The sequence below is a fragment of the Perissodus microlepis genome, chromosome 1 (genome assembly GCF_051167445.1).
Source record: "Perissodus microlepis isolate ML-2025 ecotype Zambia chromosome 1, ASM5116744v1, whole genome shotgun sequence".
Taxonomy (NCBI): Eukaryota; Metazoa; Chordata; class Actinopteri; order Cichliformes; family Cichlidae; genus Perissodus; species Perissodus microlepis.
Genome location: NC_140461.1, coordinates 32,323,402 through 32,348,930, shown reverse-complemented (window position 1 = coordinate 32,348,930; position 25,529 = coordinate 32,323,402). Strand labels below are relative to the sequence as shown.

Sequence of the window (25,529 nt, the reverse complement as noted above, 5' to 3'; positions counted from 1 at the left end):
CCACATAATAATAATAATAATAATCCCACCACCATGTTTCACTGTATGGATTATTATATGTCTTTTATATGCCTCTCCCTACTTTTTGCTTTCTTGTGGGCAAACAGCTCTGGTTTCCTCTTCCCGTATGGATGACCTTTCTCCAGGTTATGTTAAACATACTGCAGTCTGGCTTAAAGATGTCTCTTATGCAGAAGTGGAGGTTTTTTGGTCTGCGACCTCGTAGTAGTGATTGTCTTTAGACACATCTCTCACTAGTTTCCTTTCCAGAGCCTTTGAAATCTTTTGCTTCCTACCTCTGCCAGGTTTGTTCTGTCTGGCTTTCTCTGAATTTCTCACTCTAGTTCTTGGTACTTGGAAACACTGTGATAACTTTGCGTATCTCCCTCTTTGTAAGCATCAACAATTCTTTTTTCTTAAGTCTAAACTGGTTTTGTTTTTGGTATGATGCTTTCTCAAGTGACAGCTCAAACCCGTGCTGAAGTTATGATACTGTGTGTAGTCAAAGGAGCTTGCAAAGAAAAGCGTCTGGACTTCTTTAAGTTACTTGAAGACGTTTCACCTCTCATCCGAGAAGCTTCTTCAGTTCTGAGAACTGAAGAAGCTCCTTTGACTACGATGACCTGGATGACTGAGAACCTTCACAGAGATACTGTGTGTAAATCAGAAGATAACCCTCATTTTTAACTTGATGAAACTTTGAGATTACGCAGTTGAAGTTAAATCATTGCACAGCAGTGGTTTGTGTTAAGGTTCAATAAAAAGGTCAGTTTTTCAGGTGGCTAATAATATGAAGCTGGTAATTTTTGTTTGTTTTTTTTTCTCGGAAATTATCATGTGCAAATAGATATATATATATAATTTATGCTTTTCATACAAAATGACTATGTCCAGAAATGCTGCGTTGAAAATTCTCCTGTCTATGCTGCCTCACTGTTTAAAAAATGCTTAGGAATTCTGACAAAAACTTTAGATTTCATACAGGGGTTAAAAATTTGTCCTCATCAGCCTATGCTTCTGTTGTGGAAAATTTAACAATAACCTGCAACACACCCAGCAAGCTTGATTTGAAATGGGTTTAATAAACACATTGCAATGTGGAGAGAGCATCCCAGTGAAACACCAGGACCATCTCTGAATTTTGGCCACCGCCCTTACATCTTATATACAGAGACACAGACAAAGAACATTCCACAAACTCTTACATGTTGGCCCCTCTCACGGGGGGGGGGGGGGGGGGGGGGCTATACCTCCTCCCTCACAGAAAGAATTATGACCTTGTTTTCTGCTTGGCCGTCACCTACAGATTTACATCCCTGATAAGCAGAAGGAGTCCCACTATCTGTTTAACGTCTCCGATTACAATGGCCTCACTGTGTTAACATTCCACATGCATGTAAACTAGTGACAGGAGTGCTCTTACTATAGTACAGTGAGAAAGTGATATTACTAACTAATGTGATATGATTAAATATGTGATTAATACATGAGAAAAGAAATCTGCCACCACACTTCCTTCTGCACTTACTTTTAAAAAGCACATCTACTTCACTGCGTTCCAGGTAATCTCCAGATATATCTGCCAGTACAAATCAATATCAGTGTTTTTATTTCTGTTTTCTGGTGAACACTCTCAGAGATACATGATCATAAATGAAGAAGTTATTTTATTTGGGCAACCCAACCTTCTACATGGGTATGACAGTGACCATGGTCTTTGAGCTTCTTACTTTCACCCAGTTTTAGGAACTTTGGTGTGATTTTTGACTTGACACCTGTGATTATCATTTCATGTTGTTATAATTTAGTTCTTTTCAACTATACAGCAACCACCGGGTTATGATGCCCCAAGATCAACCGTAACACAGGCCTGTCAGAGAGGGTCTCGTTAGTGTAACATGTGTGTAACATGTTAATTCTGTGGCGTTTAAAATGCTGCAGCATGCCGGTGCGCTTTAAAGAAACAGGAGCTCAGCCAAGCAGTTGCTCATTTGCTTTTAACAGTGTGACACGACAATCAGACATTTTTTTCCTGTTGCAGAAATGTATCTGTCACCTCAGTAGCAGAGATAAAAATATATGCCTTTTTTCACGGTAGGTCTTTTGACATTTCATAGTAAGTAAGAAGCTTCTGCTTTCTAGTGCATTTTCTCCTGTCTATGCTGCCTCAATATCATAACGCAATGCCTTAACTGTGACACCTGAACATTTTTTTAATGTTACAAGTGTCACCTTTGGCACCTTTAGAACTGAACACAAAAATCTTCTATAGTGTTTTGAAAAAAAAAAAACTGTGCTGTGACTTTAGGTTCAGTTTTAGAATTTTTGAGCACATCGGTGTGCATAAATGTTACATCAGCAATTTAAATAAACCTAAATAATATATTCTATGTGTGCTACGCACAAGGTTTATTAATTTGTGGAGAATAGATATGGGTGAAAGGTCCTAATAAACGTTGCAATTTGATTTGCTGCAAACAACAGCCTTAGCTGTGATTTCCAACTAAGACCACTTGCAACGATGGGCAGTTATACATCAGCACACTGGTGAGTCCAGCAGGTCTGGTGTCAGCTCTGTCGTGAATGGAACAGGGGGAAAACTGGGAAGTATTCCCTCATTATGCTTCTTTTTATTAGGATTTGAGAGAAGCTCTAGTCTCCAAGTATCATGGAGGTAACCTGTCAGGTCTCTGAGCCACACAGGTTACTATGAAACACATTACAAAGAAGGAGAAATTCTCTGTTTCAAATTGAAAAAAAAATGATCTCTCCTTAGCATACAGCTTAAGTTTGAAAATATCCTGCACGTGCTTAAGTTAGCCTACTTTTGGAGGACTACAGCTGAGCTGTTGTTAAAAAAATAATAAGAATAAGAATAAGAGAAGATTGTATTGATCCCAGAGGGAAATGCATAGTAAGCACAGAAACTGCCAGGGGGCTGACTTGCCAAGATCAGTGCATCAGATCATAAAATAACAAATGTAAATGTTTTAAAACCACTAATAGTGTCATAATCAAATTCGCTGTTGTTCATTGGTGAAGTCTTTGTCTTTTTGGCCGATGAGAACTACGCTCTAAGTAAACTCATGGTGTTGAGTTTAAGGTTGCAATAGCTAGTTTCACATGCCTTTAATATACCACGGGGCTCTGTTTTTCTTACATTTTAGTCACTCTGGTCAAAAAGGACGACAAACCAGAAAAGCCTACATTGTAATACAGAAATCACTACCATAGTAGCTCAGTCAGATCCAAAAAATAGCTGGGACAGTCTCGGTCGTTGTGTCCTTGTGCAAGACACTTCACCTACCCCCTACTGTAAATTTTTTACAATAAAATATGGTGCATTCATAATTTGCTAAGCTACCTGTGTTACTTTGTATCATATAAAAATATTTTTTATGTTTAGCAAATGCCATCAAAGATGTGAAAAGTCCAAAGTTAAACTTTGGCTATGCAGTTACATTTGAACTACGCTGCCAGAGAAGTGAAATGGAATTCCTGTTTAGTGGAAGGTCTCTTAGTGGTGGTTAATCATGCACTGCCTGCAGTACTAAATCCCTTTCCTTTTCCCCCAGGCCTCTATCTAAGAGCAAACATATAAAAGTCAAGAGAGCAGTTCATGGTACCCAGCAGACTATAAAACACCGACCCTGAGATTGTACGTTACTCACAGCACTTACTATTTTATTAGTAAGTCAGCATTTCACGATTCTAACAAAACTGTCCATATTTTCATAATGCTGACCTTGCAAGTTTTCTATTACAAAAAATTGTCTCAGTTTTGCGGTCATAGAATATTGTTTGCCCCTTTATTTGAGTCAAAGAATGAGTGAATAAGGCAATAATTTCTCTTTCAAGGGTTTGACATGACAGAAGTCATGCTTGCTGTCATTATCATCAGCTGCTGTAAGGCCACTTTCTGTGTTGTGATTGGATCAGTGCACCTCCACTCGTTCATTCAGAGCTACACATTTAAGCTGACAATTGTTTTGATCATCATATTGTTAAATAGTTTTGACAAATTAGAGCACATCACAAAAAAAATGCAATCATGAATATATCTTCATATTGTTCTAAACTGATATATTGAACGCAATCAGGGACTAGATTTGTCACCCCAACTGTAAGTACTAGATCCAAGTGTCAAACATTTGGCCCTCAAGCCATAAACAGCCCACTAAACAGCCCAATCCCATGCACAGGATGGCTTTGTGAAGAGGAGAGTAACATGTCGAACAAAATGTGGAAAAGGTGCACAAACCAAACCTCCTAGAGAGCCATAGGGTTCACGTTTCTCTGCAAAGCAGGGCTACTGTAACTCTAAACTCAACTATACATCCAGCCATCCATTGAATTTTCTTCCACTAATCCAATTCAGAGTTATGGGCAGGCTGAAGCTTATCCCAGCTGTCATAGGACAAGAGGTGGGGTACATCCTATTATGCCTCCAAACTCCACTAATAAATATGAAAACAATAAAGCAATAACAGCAGTAAAAATAAGATCAAAATCAAGACTTAGACAAAGTGATTAAATTGGTTCATTCTCAGAATGTACTTGTGCTCCTGCACACTTTTAAAACATGCTGCTTTGTCCCGGTTTTAATCTGACAGCCCATTTAAGATCAAACCGAGCTCTGTTTGAACTACAATGAGTCTGACAGCCCTGCTCGAGACAGCTTATATATGTTCTGGCCATATCATGCTTTAATTATATTCCCCGCATTATCTGTGATAATGTTCTTGTACTGAATTTGTCACATACTCAGCGGTAGGGACATTCACCTTGTCTCATTGCCGGGATGCAGAGCGTTGATTGCAGTGAGCAGGATTTTGGCAGAGTTTTTACGGGTGGGAAAGGAAACTGTTTTTCTTTTTTTCTTTCTGCTTTGTCTTCATAATAAAAAAAATCTCTTCTGGCAGTGGGAAAGAGAACAAAACAGAAGCAGCCCATGCTGTTAGCCTACTGTCTAATCACTCTGTCCCATGTTGGCGTACAAATGCTGCAACACTTTAAGCAACTGTTTTCAACTAGTAGAGTCAAGGATTCTCTTTCTGGAAAACTCAACATGTTCACATGTTAAAGTAAAGAGATGGTATATTTTCGATATTGTGTCTAGCAAGTCATCAGTGTCCAAGCCAACATCATTAGGCTAATTAATTCTGATGCTCAGTAATTAGTCAGCACACCTGCCATGTGTCAGCTGTTGCCTCTCCACCATGGGCGGTAGTTTTTAAGTAAAAGCGGGCTTGGAACGAAAGCGAGCTTGTGTGTTTGTTTGAAGTCACCTTCGAGAATCCACTTCAAGTCCATTTTGAGCATGCCAAGCATAACTGGTGTTTGAAAACATGGTTGCTCAGAGAGGTGGCTGTTGACAGAAGAAACACTCAGCTATGGCTTCTCATTCTGAGCCAAGCAGCCGGTTGACTGTCCTCTCAGAGCGTAGCGATTGGGTGGCCTCTCGGCTCAAAAAGAAATGACCCCTCCATCTTTCACACACAGCAAAGTCACAAACACACACACACACACTCTATTCTCTATGTGAAGTTCCTCTCTGTCGGTTTCTCCCTCAGAGCATGACGAGTGCGCCAGCGGCCAGGATTTGTGTGATGAGAACGCCATCTGCACCAACACCATTAGGGGACATCTGTGTACCTGCAAGCCAGGCTACGTGGGAAATGGCACCATCTGCAGAGGTAAGTTCCTAACCCTGGAATATCCCACCTGACACACAGACACAGAAACAAAAAACCTTGCCACATCCTCTGAAGATAGGTTGCATGCTTCATTACAACACGGTTCATGTGGTTCGCTCCTCCTACAGCATACAGCATACAGAGGAAAACACTTTGTTTTCAGGTTCACAAAAAATTAACATTTGAAAAAATATCAGAACCTTTGCATATCTATAGCTATGAAAATTACAATTCTTTGTAACAGACTCCATTAAATCTACACATAGACCTTAGAAGTGTTGATCATTCACTTCAGCAAGCATGTTAAAGATATGGTTGTTTGCCTGCTAGAGATTAGACCGAAGACTCAAGTTGCAGCACTACTTGGTCTGCAGTAGCACATGTTTGTCAGCAAAGCAAAACACATTTTACAAAAACTGTGGGAAGTTATGTTTTGTTGTCTTGAGTTTAACGTCTTGGTCAGGCATGGATATTGCTAAAAAGAAAATGGACCTTGCACAATCATAGCAACTGAAACTAGAAGTTAAGATAATAAGCGCATTAGGAAAGTATTCCTTAAATCAGATGAGAGATTACAATCCAGCTGCTGGAGTTTCTCCCTGTTGGCTCTTAAAAAGGTTCTGTGGTTAGGACACTTTGGTATTGATACCTCCATATTTAAATATGGTCTGTATACTTTAACTATAAATATACTGTGACTCATTTGTCTTAAAAAGAGGTATTAAGACATGTTAAGTTTGGAGGATCCTGCCAACAGTCTAACCTTAATAAGATGCTTAATTTTAGTAAGTTTTCAGAGTCAGTGTACATTTTGAATATTGCGTATTTTATTGTATAAAACAGAAGTCGGTGGTGGGTCAAATAGAGTCACTTTGTGCTTTTTTTGTTATGTCAAATCAATCTCCTATTCACAGGTAGATGACGTGTTCATGCATCCAATCAGCAAGGCGCAGTATGAATTCTGCTGAAATGCATATTTTCAGGGCTGATGAAACGGGGCAGCCATTTCTAGGCCATGCAGGGCAATCGTAGCAGCAGAGGCTCGTTAGAGGATTGAGAGCGTTTACAGTCCAGAGGAGTGCTGTGGCTTGAGGTCACCAAAATACCACAAACATTGCTAGGATCCACCAACAGAGCTGCAGAAACATCAGATTTTCACTTTAGCCAACCAGTCAATGAGAAAGAAAACATACTACATTTCAGAATCTGAGGAATCAGGAAGTTTTTTATTTACGGTATCTGTTTGATAAGAGATGTTTAGTCACACACAAAGACATGGCAGGTATATCTTGCCTGGGTGTTAAGGTTGCACTTTGCCTGTTACATTTTATGGGTATTTTTCGATTTGGTAAAATAGAGTTAATTGCTCAATGTGTCCCTTTTTTATCAGCAAAGAGCAAAACACTCAGGTTGAAAATTTTTTGTGTGTATGTGTAGGAGATAACAAGCTCTATATTACAAAGCGTTTGAGGGTTTGAGGTTTATTTCTCAAAATGTGTTTTGTTGCTCAGAGTTGGTGCTGCCTACTCATAATATACTGTACTTCTGAACTCAAGTCTTAAAATACAGCTCAACTCCCAGCCCTGCTCATGTCTACAGCTTGATTTGTAAATAAAGAGACCCCATGGGCTTGCATGGAGCACTTTCGTGTAATTTTTTAGACTGTGTGCATATGCTTGGCTGCTGTCCAAGAGATGGGAGAGTCATTAAGCCTAATTAGGCTTTGATATTCTAACCTACCTAAACATGATCTCAACAAAATTCCGGCAAATGTGCTGCAGTTGGATGTATTTGTTGCTGCACAAGCTGACATCCCCCCCCAAAAGGCAATATATGCCGCCTGTGAGGATGTGGGCTTTTATTTGCTTTCCTGTAATTTCCTTGAAAGTGCCGAATATCAAAAGGGAATGTCAGGACTACTATCTACTCTATCATTTTTCAGGGTTAAAAACCATGCTTTATTTTGACCTTCCCACCGTGTTCCATAGTGAAGCCACACTTTGCGTCGGCCTTGCTGCTCCTCACCGTGAAACTTAATAATGTTGTAATTAGGACAGGACAGAGGAAAGCATGTCAGTAATACAAATGATTAGTGGGAGGGTAAGTGTATCATATGGTGCTGTGGGTTGACATCTGCATGTATGTGATGGACAAGAAGTAGGGAAAGTGAATGATGAAACAAAAAGCAGCAAATGCAGGAGAGTGAAAGAGGAGGTAAATGCAGTGACAGAACCAGAAAGTAACAGGAGACATAAAAAAAAAGTAAAGAAGTCGTTGTCACCCACCCCCCACTCACCCAGCCATCTGTAAAACAGGCATTAGGATGAGCAGCAGGTAGGAGGCAGGTGCAGGGAGAGATCAATGTAACTTGCAAAGTGCCTTCCACATAGTTTTAGCCTCTGGATTGTCTCCAGACTCATGACACACACACACACGCACACACACACACACGCACACACACACACACACACACACACACACACACACACACACACAGAGGCACACAATGCTTGAGGACAATATAAAAATTAAACTACAGCCTACATATTTGTCACTCCAGAAGTCACGGTCAGTGTGCAATTTATATAACAGAGAGGTGAATATATCAAACAATGTTTAGAATATAAATGATGAAATATGAAAACATTAGTTAACATAGTGGGTTTTGTTTTGTTTTTTCATGTTGGAATTAGAAATGCACTTTATTAAAAAATGGGTACTTTTAGGCACATGAAAAATGTGCATCTAGCTCCTGAACATGTAATTCCATCCGTGGACTTTATTCTGCACTCCTCTAATATCCTTTCAAAAGATTTCCTGCAAGGAAAACCCCACTTTAGCTGCAACAGGAAGGTGTGGCATTATTGTTAAAGGATGATTTCTTTTTTTAAAATTTGCCCCAAAGTTGCTGGAAAGGTTTAAAATCAGGATTCTGAACAAACTGGTCAAATACTCCTTCACCAAACTAGAATAAAAACCTAGTTCATGTAGTGCCTAGATATTCCTAGTCTGGGAAATTAACCCAGACCCCACATTGTGTAGCTAATACATGATCAGTCATTATGCTGAGGCCATGCATGACACTCAATCCAGCTGACTAATGACATTTGTCAGAGGCATGTAGGGAAATTCGTTTTAATAATGTCATTAAAACTTCCTGCATTTTACCTATATTGTGCAGGCCAATTAGTATATTATGTGAGAGGGGAGTTTGAGGAATCTCTCTCTATTTTCCCCCTCCCCCTGAGATCTCATTACTGTGTGATGGTGACAGTGTTGGCCAATCGACCTGTGCCTCCCATCTCATTCCCCTCATACATCACTACTGCCCTCTTAGGAATAGGGGAATTAGTCTGAGTGTGACTGCAGCTCCTCAGCCTGTCCCTGGTAATGTTAATAAGGCAAAAAGGTGAGTTTAGCTTTAGCTCATACCCGACTGTGCAAAACTGCATTTCAGAGACAGAAAATGTATGGGTGACTGAGGGGTGGAACGGCCAACAAGTACCCATCAACATTTAATGTCTTTTTACATATACAATGCAACTTCACTTGGATTTGTTGTCAAGGAGGTAGCATTTTCTTTTGCAAAGGTGTAATTTGGCGTTTACTATTTGTTAGGGCTTGGAGGATGGTAAAACCTGCTATAGGTATAGGTTTATATGCTCAGTGACTTCCGAACTGAAAATCTCACACATTTTGTTAGACTTTAGATTAAAGCTCCTCTTTTACCCCATTTGATGTCATGAAGTGATGTTTCATTAATTATTAGATTGGCAAGACTTTTGTGAATACCTTAGTTTTCAGCCAATTAAATCTCTATACAGTGGTGGTCAGATGTTTACGCACACTCATGAATATCATGGTCATTCTGGGCTTGTAATGATTGCTTTGAACTGTTGTTTTCCCAGGGTGGAATGATTGTACGACATACATCTTTAATGACTTTATAAAGCAAGAATTGGGTACACAAGTTTGAATATATTTCGGATTTTTTCTAATCCACACTGGTTGGCTAAATGTCCCTTAGCAAACTGCACCTTGACCAGATGCTTTTGGTAGCTGTCAACAACCTTCTGGCATAATTCTGGCTGGATATTTGATCACTCTTCTTTGCAGAATTGGTTGAGTTCATTTAAATTGGTTGGTTTATTGCCACAGAACCGGCTTTTAAGTGTAGTCCACAAATGTTCAGTAGAGTTGAGGTCAGGGCTTTGGGAAGGTGATGCCAGAGGCTAAATGTAAGCCTCCATTGTCCTGTTAGAACACACAATTTTGTCCAAGTTTCAGTCATCTAGATATTAATTTGTGAAGTTGAAACATTTGGAAGTAGTCGTCCTCATTCATTATTCCATCCATTATGTGCAGTCTACCAGTATCACTGACAGACAAACAGTGCCAGAGGATGATTCTACTGCCAACAAGCAGAGAGCTGCTAAAAAACATTAGTTTTACCCCTCCAAACATATCTCTTTGTGGCCTGATAGCTCAGTCTTTGTCTCATCTGACCGTAAAACTATCGTCTAAAAGGTAATTGGCTTGTCCGTGTGGGTAGCTGTAAATTTCAGTCGATGTTGAAAGTGTCATTTTGGAGTGGGGACTGACTCTCAGTCGACACCCTCTCAGTTCAGTATTTGTTTTTTTTCTGGGGTTTTTGGTTGTTTTTTTCAACTGATGGTCTTGGAATGGGTGATTGTTTAGAAATGGCTCCAAGAGACTATCCCAACTTATCCAAATCTATACTTCTCTTCAAGTTAATAGGCCTTGGATTTTGTCAGGTTAAAAAACATTGTAGAATCCCCAGAATTTCTGTATATATTTGATCCTGTATGTGTACTTTCAACTCCATTGGATTGGAGAAAATCCAAAATAAATTCAGTCTTGAAAACAACTCTTTTTTTTCTTTTTGAAGTCATTGGAGATGGTGTACAATCATTCCACCCTGGAAAATTACCACAACATTCATGCCCATGAGAAGTGTTTGCAATTTTTTAAATTCTTTTAATTTTCTTTTTTAGGCCTTTTGGTGTTTCTGAGCTGGCCACTGGTACATTTGGGAATATACCAGTTTTTTTGATTTGGCAAATCCTAAAGCTTTTGATAGTCCTTTGATATTTTTGGTTTCAGCCTAATAATGGCTTCCTTAATTTAAAATTGCACGCCTTGCATGTGAAAAAATGGGGGACTGTGAATTCAGATGACTGTAATTCTCCAGTTAACTCAGTACTTTTGTTAAAGTCCTCGAATTAAAGCTGAAAGCCAGCACCTCAATCATATCTTGCTTGTTTGGTTTAAAATGCACCATGGTGATGTACAGAGGCAAAATTACAAAAATTGTGCTGTTGTCAAATACTTATGGACTTGACTGCATAGCTTGTATATGTGAAACAAGGTTTTTGATATATTTACAGGATAATATTTCAATGGGTGTGAATCATTAAAGGGTTAAAGGATTAAACTCTGTGGAAAAGAGCTATTTCAGGTGATGCATTAACCTCCTAGGACCTGGCATCCACATATGTGGACACCACATTTTGGGTTATTTAGACCAAAATACTCAGTTTTGCTCTACAAGGGCCTGATATCCACTTACGAGGACATTATATTGTTACTGTTCTATCAAAATTTTAAACAAATATCCTCTTATGTGGCTCTCATTTTTCTTAGAAACAAAAATTAGGTAAAAAAAAAAAATCTGGTAATTCTTTGTTTTTACATTCATCAGGTCCCAAAATGCCCAAATATCAAGGAGAAATTAAAAATGCATGCCGTGAATGAGTTTGGGTCTTAGGAGGTTAAAGTCAGTGTGAAAGTGATTCAATAGGCCGTTTGTCTAATGGACCCTAATTGCAAGCTTTCTGCTATGTTGAATTGAAAAGAGGAAATGTACTGAGACTTGTTTTTGCATCTTAAGAACTAGAGTGAGTATATTTTCTGGTTACGTTTATCTGAGTAAATCTCTTCAGAGGATAAATCTTAACAGATAGACAAAAATCAAGATGCCCATTAAAGACTGTAGGTTTCTGAGACCAAGAGTTTTCACACATAAACTCTGGACAATGGACAGTGGAGGAGTTCAAGTATCTCGGGGTCTTGTTCGCGAGTGATGGGAGAAGGGAGCCGGAGATCGACAGACGGATTGGGGCTGCAGCTGCAGTAATGCAGACGCTGCACCGGTCCGTCGTGGTGAAGAGGGAGCTGAGTGTGAAAGCGAAGCTCTCAATTTACCGGTCGATCTACGTCCCTACCCTCACCTATGGCCACGAGCTGTGGGTAGTGACCGAAAGAACGAGATCGCGGATACAAGCGGCAGAAATGAGCTTCCTCCGAAGGGTGGCTGGCCTCTCCCTTAGAGATAGGGTGAGAAGTTCGGCCATCCGGGAGGGGCTCAGAGTAGAGCCGCTGCTGCTCCACATCGAAAGGAGCCAGCTGAGGTGGTTCGGGCATCTGACAAGGATGCCCCCTGGGCGCCTCCTGGGTGAGGTGTTCCAGGCATGTCCCACCGGGAGGAGGCCCCGGGGCAGACCCAGGACACGCTGGAGAGATTATATCTCTCGGCTGGCCTGGGAACGCCTTGGTGTTCCCCCGGATAAGCTGGAGGAGGTGGCTGGGGAGAGGGAGGTCTGGGCCTCTTTGCTTAGGCTGCTGCCCCCGCGACCCGGCCCCGGATAAGCGGAAGAAAATGGATGGATGGATGGATGGAACTCTGGACAATGTTGGGAAGAGTCAGAAAAGTTAGCCCATTACCTGACTGTCCCCTTGCTTCCTTGCAGCACACCACAGGAGACTATACATGCTTCCCATTTGCTCACTGTGAATTCACTGGATAATTACCTGCTATATTCTAACATAGGTGCAATTAGACAGTACATGGGCTTTGTGCCTGGGAGCTGAGAGGAGAAAGTATGTTCAGTGTATAATATCTGTTAAGCAGATATTATATTCTCACACAATAATATTACATAATAAAATTACACTTGCCGGAGCAGGGAGGTGGAAAGATTAAAGAGTTTACATTAAAGAACTGCATCAGCATCGTTTGTCCGTGTTCATATCTTTGTGCTCTACTGCATAGCACTCTGCGCTACCAGCAAGAGTATCTGTTAAACAAAGCGTATACAGTACTTTTCACAGATTTAATATAGTTGAGTATCACCGGCACAAGACTGATTGAAGACAAAAAAAAACATCACAGAGATGATAGAATGAGGACAGCATGCTGGATTTTCGCTTGGTGCATTAAATTATATTACAAGAGTGGATGTGATAGAGCTGAACACAAGGGGGGGTCTCTCTTTGCTGCTACATCTAACAGTGGGGAACAGACTAAAAATAATTGCCTCAAATGATAATTGCTACAAAGCTTCAAAAACAAGTAGCGAGGTTTTTTTTCTTTTCCTTGTTACAATTTTCTTTTCCACATTTGCAATTAATCATAGCTTCAGATACTGTGGTTTTCAGCCAATTAAATGTTGTAAAACACTGTGCCCTCTAGCACACAACTACACAGCAGAAACTGCTAAATGTGTTGTTCCTATCAAAAAAGGATGACGGGGAGCAATAATTATGTAAACAGAAAATTAAATGCTTCATACTTGTAGAGGAAATGAAGACTGAATTACACTCCTTCCCCCTCCCTCCCTCCCAATTTCTCTTTTCCTCTCATCCCCCCTCTCATCCCCATTCTCTATTTCCCAGAATACATTAGCATGGGTTTACAGCTCGCTGTTAGCTGCTTGCAACATGGTTCCTCTGCGATTAGGTCCGATAGCAAAATGAGAAAAGCACAAGTCAGTGCCTTTGTCCTCTGCGCCACTGTTTAGACTCACTACTCAAATCCTCTCTATTTAAAGCCCCTTTGTCTATACAAACCAGTCCTAGGGAATGAAACGGACCATTAACAAGATTAGCTCACTCATTCTACTGCTGACAAAGGCTGTGCAATAGGCTGCTGATCATTAGGCTGGCAGTGGGAACAATGCTGATCTATAATCTTTTGCCGTGCTTCGATTGAACTATTGTGGCCCATTTATTAGACTCTAAGGGAGATGACATAATGGTAGCCCTTTGTCAACCCAAGAGAGCCGCAATACCAGAGCAATCGGTGGAGGAACGAAAGTAAGTAACGGTAAAAGGAGTCTTAACCCTTCATTTCTTCTTTCTTACAGTCAGTTTGTGCAATTGGTTGAACTGAAATAGAGCCTGTGGGATGGAGGCCTTTTTGTATGTTTCCAGCAATCATCCCAGTAGCACTAGGCAGGAAGGTGGGTGGCTGCAGGTAGGCTGTAGGTCTCATCAGGTATAAAGTTGAGAATAAATGTTCGCATGTAAATAGCAAGTATGCTTCACAAATGTTTTCCAGTGTAGTAGCAGGTAGCATTTTAGGTGAGAAAATCTTTCAAGCCACAGTGAACACAATCATTTCAAAATCAACACCTGAGCTGCATTCTTAAATTGTGTTTTTGAACCGTAAATACAGCAAGACTGAGTAGAATCAGCACCTACAAATAGGAGCAATAGCTGTGCTTCTCCATCTATTGTGTGTTTTCATAATATCAGCAGCAGCCAAATCTATTGTGTCGTTAACAGTCACCCGAAGAGGCATAGCATTGCTGTAGCAACAATATTAGCCATAATTACTCTCCTGTAATAGAAGCAAGATGTGAGGTATAATCACTACTCAGTCAGTGAGAGAGCAGAAGTAGGTCAGCTGTGGTAGACTGAGTGATTGTGGTGAATGTGCCTGGCCTAGTCGAGCTCCCCTGAGATCACCGAGGCAAAGATCCAGTCAGAGTCCCACCGATGCCACAATTCAATTTCAATTCAATTCAATTCAATTTTATTTATATAGCGCCAAATCACAACAAAAGTCGCCTCAAGGCGCTTCATATTACACATCTGTTACACGAAGCTATAAGGGAAAACTATCAGGTTCACTGTGGTAGCAATCTGCTCAAGTCAAGCCCATGCAAGTGGATATTGGGTATGTTTTGGGGCATGCAACCCAAATGAAGTACTTGTGGAAGTGCAGTTTTTCTAATGAATGCTTGCAGAGGGCGTCTCCAACAGCGAGTCAAAGCCTGTGAAGTCCCATGTTAAACCAACAGAATGAACAATATTTACAGCAAAGATTAAAAATTGTTTTCGGCCCCCTTGAACTTTTCCACATTTTGTCACATTACAGCCACAAACATAAATCAATTTTATTGAAATTCCACGTGAAAGACCAATACAAAGTGGTGTACACTTGAGAAGTGGAACGAAAATCATACATGATTCCAAACATTTTTTACAAATAAATAACTGCAAAGTGGGGTGTGCGTAATTATTCAGCCCCCTGAGTCAATACTTTGTAGAACCACCTTTTGCTGCAATTACAGCTGCCAGTCTTTTAGGGTACATCTCTACCAGCTTTGCACATCTAGAGACTGAAATCCTTGCCCATTCTTCTTTGCAAAACAGCTCCAGCTCAGTCAGATTAGATGGACAGCGTTTGTGAACAGCAGTTTTCAGATCTTGCCACAGATTCTCGATTGGATTTAGATCTGGACTTTGACTGAGCCATTCTAACACATGGATATGTTTTGTTTTAAACCATTCCATTGTTGCCCTGGCTTTATGTTTAGGGTCGTTGTCCAGCTGGAAGGTGAACCTTTTTGTAGCTTTAAATTTCTCAATAACTTTATCCCTGACCTGTCTGGTGTGTTCTTTGGACTTCATGGTGTTGTTGCTCCCAATATTCTCTTAGACAACCTCTGTGGCCGTCACAGAGCAGCTGTATTTGTACTGACATTAGATTACACACAGGTGCACTCTATTTAGTCATTAGCACTCATCAGGCAATGTCTATGGGCAACTGACTGCACTCAGACCAAAGGGGGCTGAATAATTACGCACACCCCACTTTGCAGTTATTTATTTGTAAAAAATGTTTGGAATCATGTATGATTTTTGTTCCACTTCTCACGTGTACACCACTTTGTGTTGGTCTTTCACGTGGAATTCCAATAAAATTGATTCATGTTTGTGGCTGTAATGTGACAAAATGTGGGAAAGTTCAAGGGGGCCGAATACTTTTGCAAGCCACTGTAGAGGACTTATTAGCCCGCTTACTTATTACCTCACTTGCCTAGACTTACAAGGCTACAACCATCAGGGTTACTGCCTTAAGCCACTAAAGATTGGGCAGACTGGACATCCCGTAACACCATTTATTAGAATTTCTCTGCAGGAAGTGTTTTTCATGAAGGGCATGAAAAACCCCAAACAGACTTCATCCTGTGCTGGTTGATGCCGTGTTGATAACTATGCCACCAGTTTGTCTAAAAACCTGTCCACATTTTCGGAGATGTGTCTGAGAGAGCGCTGACATTAGAAAAAGAGAACTATATATTTTTCCTGTTTCTAGTGTTGATCTTTGTCTGATCAACACAACCTGAAATGGCACAACGTCAGCGTCAGAATCAAATCCATCAATCAACATGGATGTCTTTCTAAAAGTGCCATTTAGCACCAATAATCAAACCGTGGGAAAGCAACAGCAGAACATGTAGAGAGAAATTGAATTACTCACAAAGTGCAGATTGAATTTATAGACATTATGTTTTAGTTTTTCTGTAAACTGCAGTGAGCTGTAGCTCTGAAGCTGTTGAAGTCTCCATTTAGATTTCAGCTAATTAAGGTTCATAATAAAGAATAACCCCGTGGCTCAGAGACAGTAAAAAATTTATGTTGGGTACATTTTCTGCTTGCAGTTGTATTTTCACCAGGTAAAAGATTTGTATATGGAAAATGCATACCAATACACCTGGGAGAAGGAAAGAGACAACTGTGGTTTCTGTTGCAAAATTTACCATCACTTAGCATTCCTTAAGCACACCTACTGGCCCAATAGAAAAATACTAATTTAATTTAATTTTTTAATTTTAATTAATTTAATTCTTTATATATTTTTTTGATTGATTATATTATATTAATAACTTGAGATCCACTATGCATATACATTTTATAGCCACTGAGTTCTGCTTCAAAACAGCATGACTGTGTTATTGTCAGTCAGTCTTTAATAGGGAAGCTTTGATCACCTTTGTAGCTTTACACCTGCTGTGTTGCTTACTCTCAGCCAGACCCTGTCCCACATTATTGTTAAGACGCAAACTACCATATCTGAAGTTCGCTCCAAGGAAGCAGGTATGTATGTTACTTTTTACTACCTGCTCTAGTAGCCTTAAGAAATTTACTGGGTATGTGGCTTTGACATTTTAAATAAATAAATACGTACATAAAATAGAGGCTGTTTTAAAACAGAGAGTATTTCATCTGGGACTGAAAAGCACAAAGCTCGGAGGCTCTAGGCTCCAAAACACTTTAGTTCAAATCTGCAGGCCATGGCTGATTTATGGCAGACTGCAGGCTTCACTTGTACACACACAAACACACACACACACTCAAATAACAAATAGACAAGTAGAGGAAGCATTTGAATGGGAGAATACTGTGTGACTGTAGCTGTTTCTCTTACTCACAGCTATTACTGTGGATTTTACTTTAAACAGGTACTTCAGTTGTAATTACTTGTTGAGAAGTGTTAGTTCTGTGCACTTTTAATTGTGCACTGGTGCATTCTGAAAACAAAGTCAATAAGCCAAACGCTGCTTCAGTCCCTACGATAAGGGAAATGTATTTACTGAAAAAGGAGCCATGAATTATATTCCTGCTACTAGTTATTTGTTTATGTTATACACCACATGTATGTTCTAATTATTGCTGCTTTCAGAGAAAAAAAGCGCACTTGTAAAAGATACAATCAGACAATAGTTCATCAGTCCACATGACAGGATTCACCGTGTATAGATTTATGACAACATGTGGTGTGTGTGTGTGTGTGTGTGTGTGTGTGTTTTTCCATGTTTCTTCAGCTAATTAATTCAGTGTTTTTGCCAAACAGGAAATTTGGCAAGAATAAAGCAGTCTTTTTCTTATTCATATGATATTGGACGTGGTAAATAGCATACCCTGGGTTGCTTCAAAGAAAATTTGCCTTGGATTTAGAAACTGATTATTGGGTGTTTTCTACAGACAGAATCCCCAGGACACAAGGAAAAAAGAGTTATAAACCCAAAGTGTAAAAGTTTGTTTGAGTTTTTTGGACTACGATATTCATTATAAGAAGAGATACTTCAGTCACGAACAACATGCAGGCCCACTATACAATGCTGCTATGATAGCATATTAAAAACGGGGTAAACCTTGAGTGAATGGATATGTAGTTGAGACCTCATTGTTTTTGACAAACTGAAAGAAATAAAGCAGCAGCCATCTCCTGAGAGGATGATATGATCGTTTCTGTTCTCCTCACTCGCTTTTAATAGCAGCTGCTCTTCTACCTGATGTGTCTTTCACCATTGTGGGGCTCACACACACACACACACACACACACACACACACACACACACACATCCAAATCAGTGTCTCATTCACAGTCTGTTTCAGTGCAGATTTCTAAGCTGTCGCTTCAATCATCTTATTTCTCCTCGTTCTTGTCTTATCATCTGTTTCCCATTGCTAATCCATCATCTGTCTATTCCACGTGCTGTCAGGATGATAGGCCTACTACTCAGTAAGACTTTTTGCTTGTTATCATTTTCAGCGTATTCGTGGTGAGTCAGCACAGAGATACAGATACACTGTTCTGTCTACAGAACTACAGCTTATTCAAGTTTTCCAAACCAGTTTTTGGGGAGTGACGATAAAGATCCCGGAAGTACAGAAAAGTCCCACACGTACTGAAACTGATTTTACTTCACGAGTGAGTACAGTAGGATGGAGTTGGAAATGGCTCAGCAGTGCTACAAAGTTACAACTGACAGTTTAATAACTAAAGTTTCCCTTGATTTTACTTCCATATGGGTCAGTCAATGAAAATCAGCAAGTGTGTCATGATCCTGGGTCTTCAACCCAGCGTTTTGTGTTTTCTATTGTTGTGATATATTTTGGTTTTTGGTTCTGTTCTTCCTCAGTTTAATGTTTAGTCATTTCTGTCTGTGTTTTCCTCTGTGTAAAGTCCGTGTTTCTTAGTCTGTGTCTTTGCATGTGTGAGTTCCTGTTTTATTTTGTAGGTCTGCGTCTCCCGTCAGTATTTCTGGTTTCGCTTCCCCTTGTCTCGTTATGTCCAATTACTCCCAGCCGTGTCTCCCTCCTGTTTCCCATTCCCTGATTGCCCTGTGTATATTTAAGCCCTGTGTTTTCTCATGTGCATTGCTGGTTTGTCTGCGTTATTTGGTGGTTTCTGGTGTGCGTTATCTCCCTCTATGGGTCCCCTGCATCTATCGACGGCTCCCTGCGCCTCCGTTTGTGTCTCAAGGTTTCAGGTTAGCTTTATTCTTAGTTTCCCCAGTTTAGGTTTTGTCAGTTCCGTTCTCGCCGCCCTCGCCTTTTGTTGAATGCTATCCTCCTCAATAAAGCTCACTCTCATCAGGCTTGCCCCGCAAACCGTGACAAAGTGAGTCCCTCCTGGCCCCCTCACAATTCACAGATTTCGATTTTAAAACCTTTTTTGTACAACTGTAAAGTAATGATGCCATGCAAACCTTCATAGTGTCAAGATTTTGCAATAAGCTGTCCCTGAAGTACAAACGCCTAGGTTGAAATTTGATTATTTATTTTTTTGCGAGGTCTTATTTTTCCCACCTTTTTTTTTTTTTTTTTTTTTTTTTTTTTTTTTTTTTTTTAAATCCTCATAACTACCACTACTGTGCAGAAATTTTAAGCCTCAAATTCTTTCTTAATATCTTCCTTTGAAGCAGTCAGACTTGCCTGTCATTTTTGTTAAGTGGTCTTTAGCAGTATTTCTCCAGGCTTTCTTAAGCTCTTTCAGAGTTTTTCGTTGGACTTCTGCTGCTTTTTCACTCGCTTTCAGTCCAGTCCTCATAGCTCACTGTTTCCAGTTGGTGTGAAAATAGAATCAATTGGAAATTTTTGGTTCAAATCATTTTCATTATGTACAGAAGGCATCCAGACAGACACACAGCAGTGAATGCCTTGAGCCATAAAACAGAGTGGAGGCTCTATCATGGTTTGGGGTTCCATTTCAGCCACTCACGTTGGGAAAAGTACCATCAGACTGACCATGCCGCACCATGTGAAAACCATCCACCATCCATTTAAACCACCATGATTGGCAACAGTTTCATTTTTCAGCATGACAGTGATCATAAATACATTGCCAATGCAGTAAAAGCACACCAGGATGTAAGGAATACAGTGGAATAATAGCAGTCACGGATTGGCTTCCCCAAAACCCAGACCTCAAGCCATGTGTGCTCATCTTGACAAAGAATAGTAAAGAAGGCACCCATAATCCAAAGAAGAGAGAAAATAATTATTTGATCCACTGCTGAATTATATATAATGCACTTCCATTCATTTTGCACTTTTCAATAAACCACTGCAGCTATTACCTATTTTCCTACGAAATGTTAAGAAATGAGGAGTGGCTCTAGAGTTTTGCACAGTATTCTAAGTACAGGATTTCATCTCATTTCTCTTGTTTAGGGACAGCATAATTTTCTCATGTATATACCTTTTTAAAACCAATGATCGTAGTCTACAGTGGATACTACCTCAGGATTTCAGTGAGGTGGAGGATGAAGACTCATATCTCGAACTGATCAGTTTGTGTGTGTTTGATGTTTCTGGTGTTGTGAAAGAGTGGGACTTAAAAAAGAAATGATCTTATAGTGCAAAGTGTCCGTTTTTATTGTTATGTAAACAAAAAGGAGAGAAAAAAAATGCCATGTTTGAAATAAGTGAAATTTTTTAAACATAACCCTTGGTGTGAAACCAAATTCGTCACTATATGATATGCATCCCTCCTCCAGCTTCCAGCAGCATGGGTCATGGGTAATTCCGCCACTACATCTCGCCTCTCAGCAGTAAGCGTCATGTTATCAGCGAGGCAGAGGCAGCAGCAGAGGTTGGAGAAAACAGTGGTGTCAGCTGCCTACCTGTGTGTGTCAGTAATGGATTCAGATACAGGGAGTCGCACATCCTGTGCCGCCCTCTGTTATGAAAGCTCCTCACATCCAGCTGCCAAGGGCGTCCCTGCTCCTCACCCCTCCCCTCGCCCTCACTGTGCTGATAGGTTCATGCCCCCACGACTCTTCAGCAGATGAAAATAGATAAAATCATCCAGACATGGCGTGAACTGACAGTTAATGTTTGCCACACACTGATTCAGTTGAAACACAGACAGTGAGTTGAATATATTTCTATTTTTATTTGCTTCTTATTCACTTATTCAGTATTCAGCAATAGCATTTTTTTAATACTTAGGAAGCTGTATAACAGACAAAACTCACACAACAGAGATAATTCCCTTACCATGCTTATTATTTGTATTCCCCAAACTTCATATTGGACTTTGCTTCTACTTAAAAATAAAGTAAATATACAGTCATCACTACGCCCACACTAGCATCTAAGCAGAAAAAAAATATTACTGATACTAATTGCCGGCTTTGTTGTCACCCTAAAGAATCGCACATAAGTTTCATAATTTTATGCCAGTACCTAATAAATGTATTCACCCACGCAAAAAAGGATGTTAAAAACCCAGCTTTAAATAAAAGCTTAAAGCTTTCTTTAAACATGTGTTTCCGAGCCACTCGTAAGAAGTGGAAATGAGCTAAAAAGACAACAACAACACAGCGTCACCTGTTAATTTCTTAGCAAACGTTGGCTCATTTAAAAATCTGGCAGAGACACAGCGACGCTAACATCCATCTGGAGATGTGTCTGCACTCGCCTGACAAACTATTCGCATTATACCCGACCGTCTTAGTCTGTTCTAGTCTCAAATAAGCACTTTTGTGGGATTAACTTTCAGATCTCATATCCTGTAGCTTTTTTTCTCATTTCAATTGACTCTTCCCATTTAGAAGTACTATAATTAGTTATATCCATACTTAAACCCATTACAAGAGCATATCATTTTTATACTTATTCAATCTGAGTACATAACCCAGCAGCTCATAAGGTACATGTATAAAGCTGAGTGTGAGGTAAAGCAAATGCAAATATTTTCACAGCACTCTCTTACTTTTGGATATTATAAAAGTGTGACTCTGGATTAGGGTTGACTGGAAGCGGACGTGCATCTTGGGTAAAGGACCCGCTCATTTTATAGTGGCATCAAGCAGACTCGTGCGGTAATGGATATCTGTGTACACAAGAAAATGGAGTTGTATTTCTGCACCTGAAGTGTAATGCCTGGAGAGAGAACACAGTGCGTTGAATGCTTTTAAAGTGAAAACCAAGAATCCCAGGGGAGCATTTAAGCGCTGACAGCTGTTTTACATCTAGAAAATGTGGCAAAAAAAAAAAACTTTGTCAGTTTGCTTGAGGTTTGGTTTTTTGGTTTTTGTTTTGTTTTTTTTTCTTTGCTTGTCTGATGAATAAACAAATGGCACCTCTGCGTTAGCTCAGTCCTCTGCTGCCATCTGCTTCTGCAGGCAACCTTTCAAACTGTCTTTGCTCAAACACTTTAGCCATGTGTTCACAGGTGCACTTAGGTATGCACAAGAATGATAGGTAAGGACTGACAAGTTATAACATGCCTGAAATGAAAGGTTAATCAGGCCGTGCCTGTAATGATGATTGTGAATGAAAGTATCTGACTTTCTTTTCACCATCCCAACATCCACGGTGAGATAGTAGCAGGTCCCCCTGCCTTCCCCAAAACTGCTTTGTAAGTTTCCCTAAAATCGCTGGTCACTTACCTGCATCTTTCACACTCCTCCAGCCCTGAGCATTCTGAAATGTGAGGAGGCTCGTTCCAGAGCGTGGAATCTCCTGAACCACCTGGCAGAATTAAGTGTTGTGTCAGCAGTATTGATCAACCACCCCTTCAACCCTCTGCAGATACATTATGGCAGTAAAAATCTCCCTTAATGTGTCTTTAATCCATGCCGACTGCCTGGCGCAAGTCCTTATTGTCTTGTAAGTGCAGTCATTATCTGTGATGTTCAGTAAATGCCCAACAGAGAGTACAGCCAAGGGTGAACTACTGTTACTCTGATGCATAGTAAAGTGAGGCATTTGTATGAGTAAATGGATTGGCATTAATTCCTTCTTAGCTGCATTTTTGGCCTGCTCAGCACTTCCTTGCAGGCTGCCAGTGGACTTCTAACTCTGCATTTAAGCCTGCTGCTGTGCATTCATATAAATGGAAGCAAGACAGACACACACACACACACACACACACACTGCAGCAGGAGAAAGAGGGAGGAGGCATTTTTCTTCCTATGAGATGAAGGATGTTGAAGAGAGAGAATATAGAAGAAGATGTTGAGCCTCCATTATCTGGATACCCCTGCGTTCCTCTGTCAGACCTAATAGATGTTGTTTTCAGGAAGGCTCCTTTATATTGTGCATAATCTCTTTCCCTCTGTGATATCAGCACCTGTTGGAAGATATGAAAGGATCTGAGAGTGGAGGCTAAGGTTTACATTTAAAACTTTCAGGGCATAGATTGATTGCTGCAGACCAGAGCTGTTCAACATCTTTGAAGAGGATGCTAGGAATAAGGTGGATTGGAAACTGTGGCTAACTGAACCAACTGTAAAAAGAAAGATTTTACTTATAAGGCCCTTTTTTGGTAACGATCTTGAAAAAAAAATGTTAATTTATAATTAATGCATCTTTAGTAGTTTAATTACCCTTAAAAACTTAAAATATAATTAATAGTCTTTAATAATCAATAATGTATGTGATGTCATTATTCCTTAAACTTGATGAGTGATATGTTGCATCATGTATTGTGTCACAGCTGTTAAGAAACAATAACAGTTCAGTTCTGGCAGCATGAGAACATTATGACTTTTATATAGTGTTTTCTTATTCTAAGTGACCACTCAACATTTTAAACACACTCACCGGCCACTTCATTGGAAACATCTACTGAACTGCTTTACAGTGCAAACACCTTATATGGCAATCACATGGCAGACGATCAGTGCAATACAAACTGCTCAAACTGAGCATCAGAATGAGAAAGAAAGGTGATTTTAAATGACTTCTGTGCAGGTAGCATGATTCTTGGAGCCAGATAGGTTGGTGTGAGTACTACACAACGTACTAATCTCCAGGGATTTACCTGCACAAGCAGGAAAATGTCTGGGGTTTACAGAGAATGGGCCAAAAATAATGTCTAGTAGAAAATTCTTTGTTAATGTCAGAAGTCAGAGGAGAAAAGCCATGCTGCTTTGAGGTGATAGGAAGACTACAAATGACCTCTCCTTACAATCAAGGTGTGCAGAAGAACAGCTCTTAATGCACAACAGTCTCTGAAGATGCTTCCTCCAAGGAAGGTACGTAAATGAGGTTAACAAGATCCTCGTAGCATTTCGTCTACCACCCAACTTTATCCTCAGCTGAAGTCAGTAGCACCCAACTCCCACTGCACACCATTTGAACAGAGCACCACTTTCCTGAGTCACCTGATGATTTGCCAGAATCACTTAGTGGCCAGCTGAAAGTCTTGTTCCATCCTAAACCCACTTTCATAGTCCCAAATACTTACCAAGCCCAATAAGACTCTCTTAGGCTAACGGCTCCCATCAGCTATGGTGCCCACCATCAGGTTTGGTGATTATCACCATAACAAGCATCAACCACCCTTTGGTTAATATGGAGATCTAGAACATTGTCCATTGAGTCTCAATAGCCCCAGCCTCACTTGAAATTTTATTGAACTACTGCTGGAGGTGGGAATTGAAGTGCTCACCAGGACCTGCACCAAGTCCAGTATCCTTCCCCACCAACTGATATAACTCAGTTGATATCCAACTCAGGTGATCAGTTGGTAGCTCATTTCCTCACTTCACCCGAATGTCCAAAGCTTGTGGCCGCAAATCTGAAGAATATCCAGTGAGTGGCAGTTCTCTGGGGGAAAATGCAAAATTAGTGATTGACCTGTGAACTAAGGTGTCCTGGTCTCAAATGCACTTACAAACACCCTAATGCTTGATCAGGTGTCCCTTATGGACAAACTGTGATTGGCACAAAGGCACAATAATAAAACAACACTGGAGACTACATCAAACAGGCTGTTTTTCTCAATTGCCCTCTTCCAGGTCTCGATATTATGCCCTGTGTGTGTGTCTCCAACACAAGTCTCCCGGTGGAGCACTCTCCAGTGCCCTACTCGGTAAATCCAAGAAGGCAGGGTTCTCTGAACTGTCATTCTCCACATAAGCGTAAATGACAGAACAAGAGCCAGAGCCAATCACCCCACCTAAAGGTGTAGGGAAGCAACCCTCCCATCCAGTGGGGAACACCCCCAAAATATAGGCAGCAAACTAAGGGGATACAAGTATACCCACCCATGCCCACCCCTCTGACAGAGGGCAATGAATGATTGGCGCAAAGTCCAACTCATCTTCAGGGATCTGAAGAGGCACAGGCACAGATCATAGGCCCTGTGTTGCATGCATATAGAATTATTTTCTCTTTCTCTTTACATGCGGCATTGCAGCATGCAAAATTAAAAGTACTGAAAATTAGATATTTCAAATTTGATAATTATTTAGCAATTTCTTACTATGACTTCATTATCAAAAGGCTAACAATGTTCTTTTCAGTTTTAATTTTTCTATCATAGAATTCCAAAGCTCGCCTTTCCCCTTTCACTCCTACTTGAATTTGTCGAGCATTCATCTTTCTCAACGATATTCCTGCTCCTAATTCAGAGATGGAACCTTGGACACCCAACGACCGTGAATATGACTGTTAGCCACGGCACAGAGTGGAATGATTTCATTCTTGCCACCCACTGGA

General features: G+C 40.3%; 1 protein-coding gene across 1 annotated transcript in view; it reads left to right on the top strand.

Annotated features, from left to right (window-relative positions):
• Nucleotides 1-25,529, top strand: part of LOC146394112 (protein kinase C-binding protein NELL1-like) — a 292,613-nt gene that overhangs the window by 211,862 nt on the left and 55,222 nt on the right. Inside the window, exon 14 of the mRNA XM_084952387.1 lies at nt 5,574-5,696. Within this exon, the coding sequence (XP_084808513.1) occupies nt 5,574-5,696 (123 nt within the window). The remainder of the gene's footprint in view (nt 1-5,573; nt 5,697-25,529) is intronic.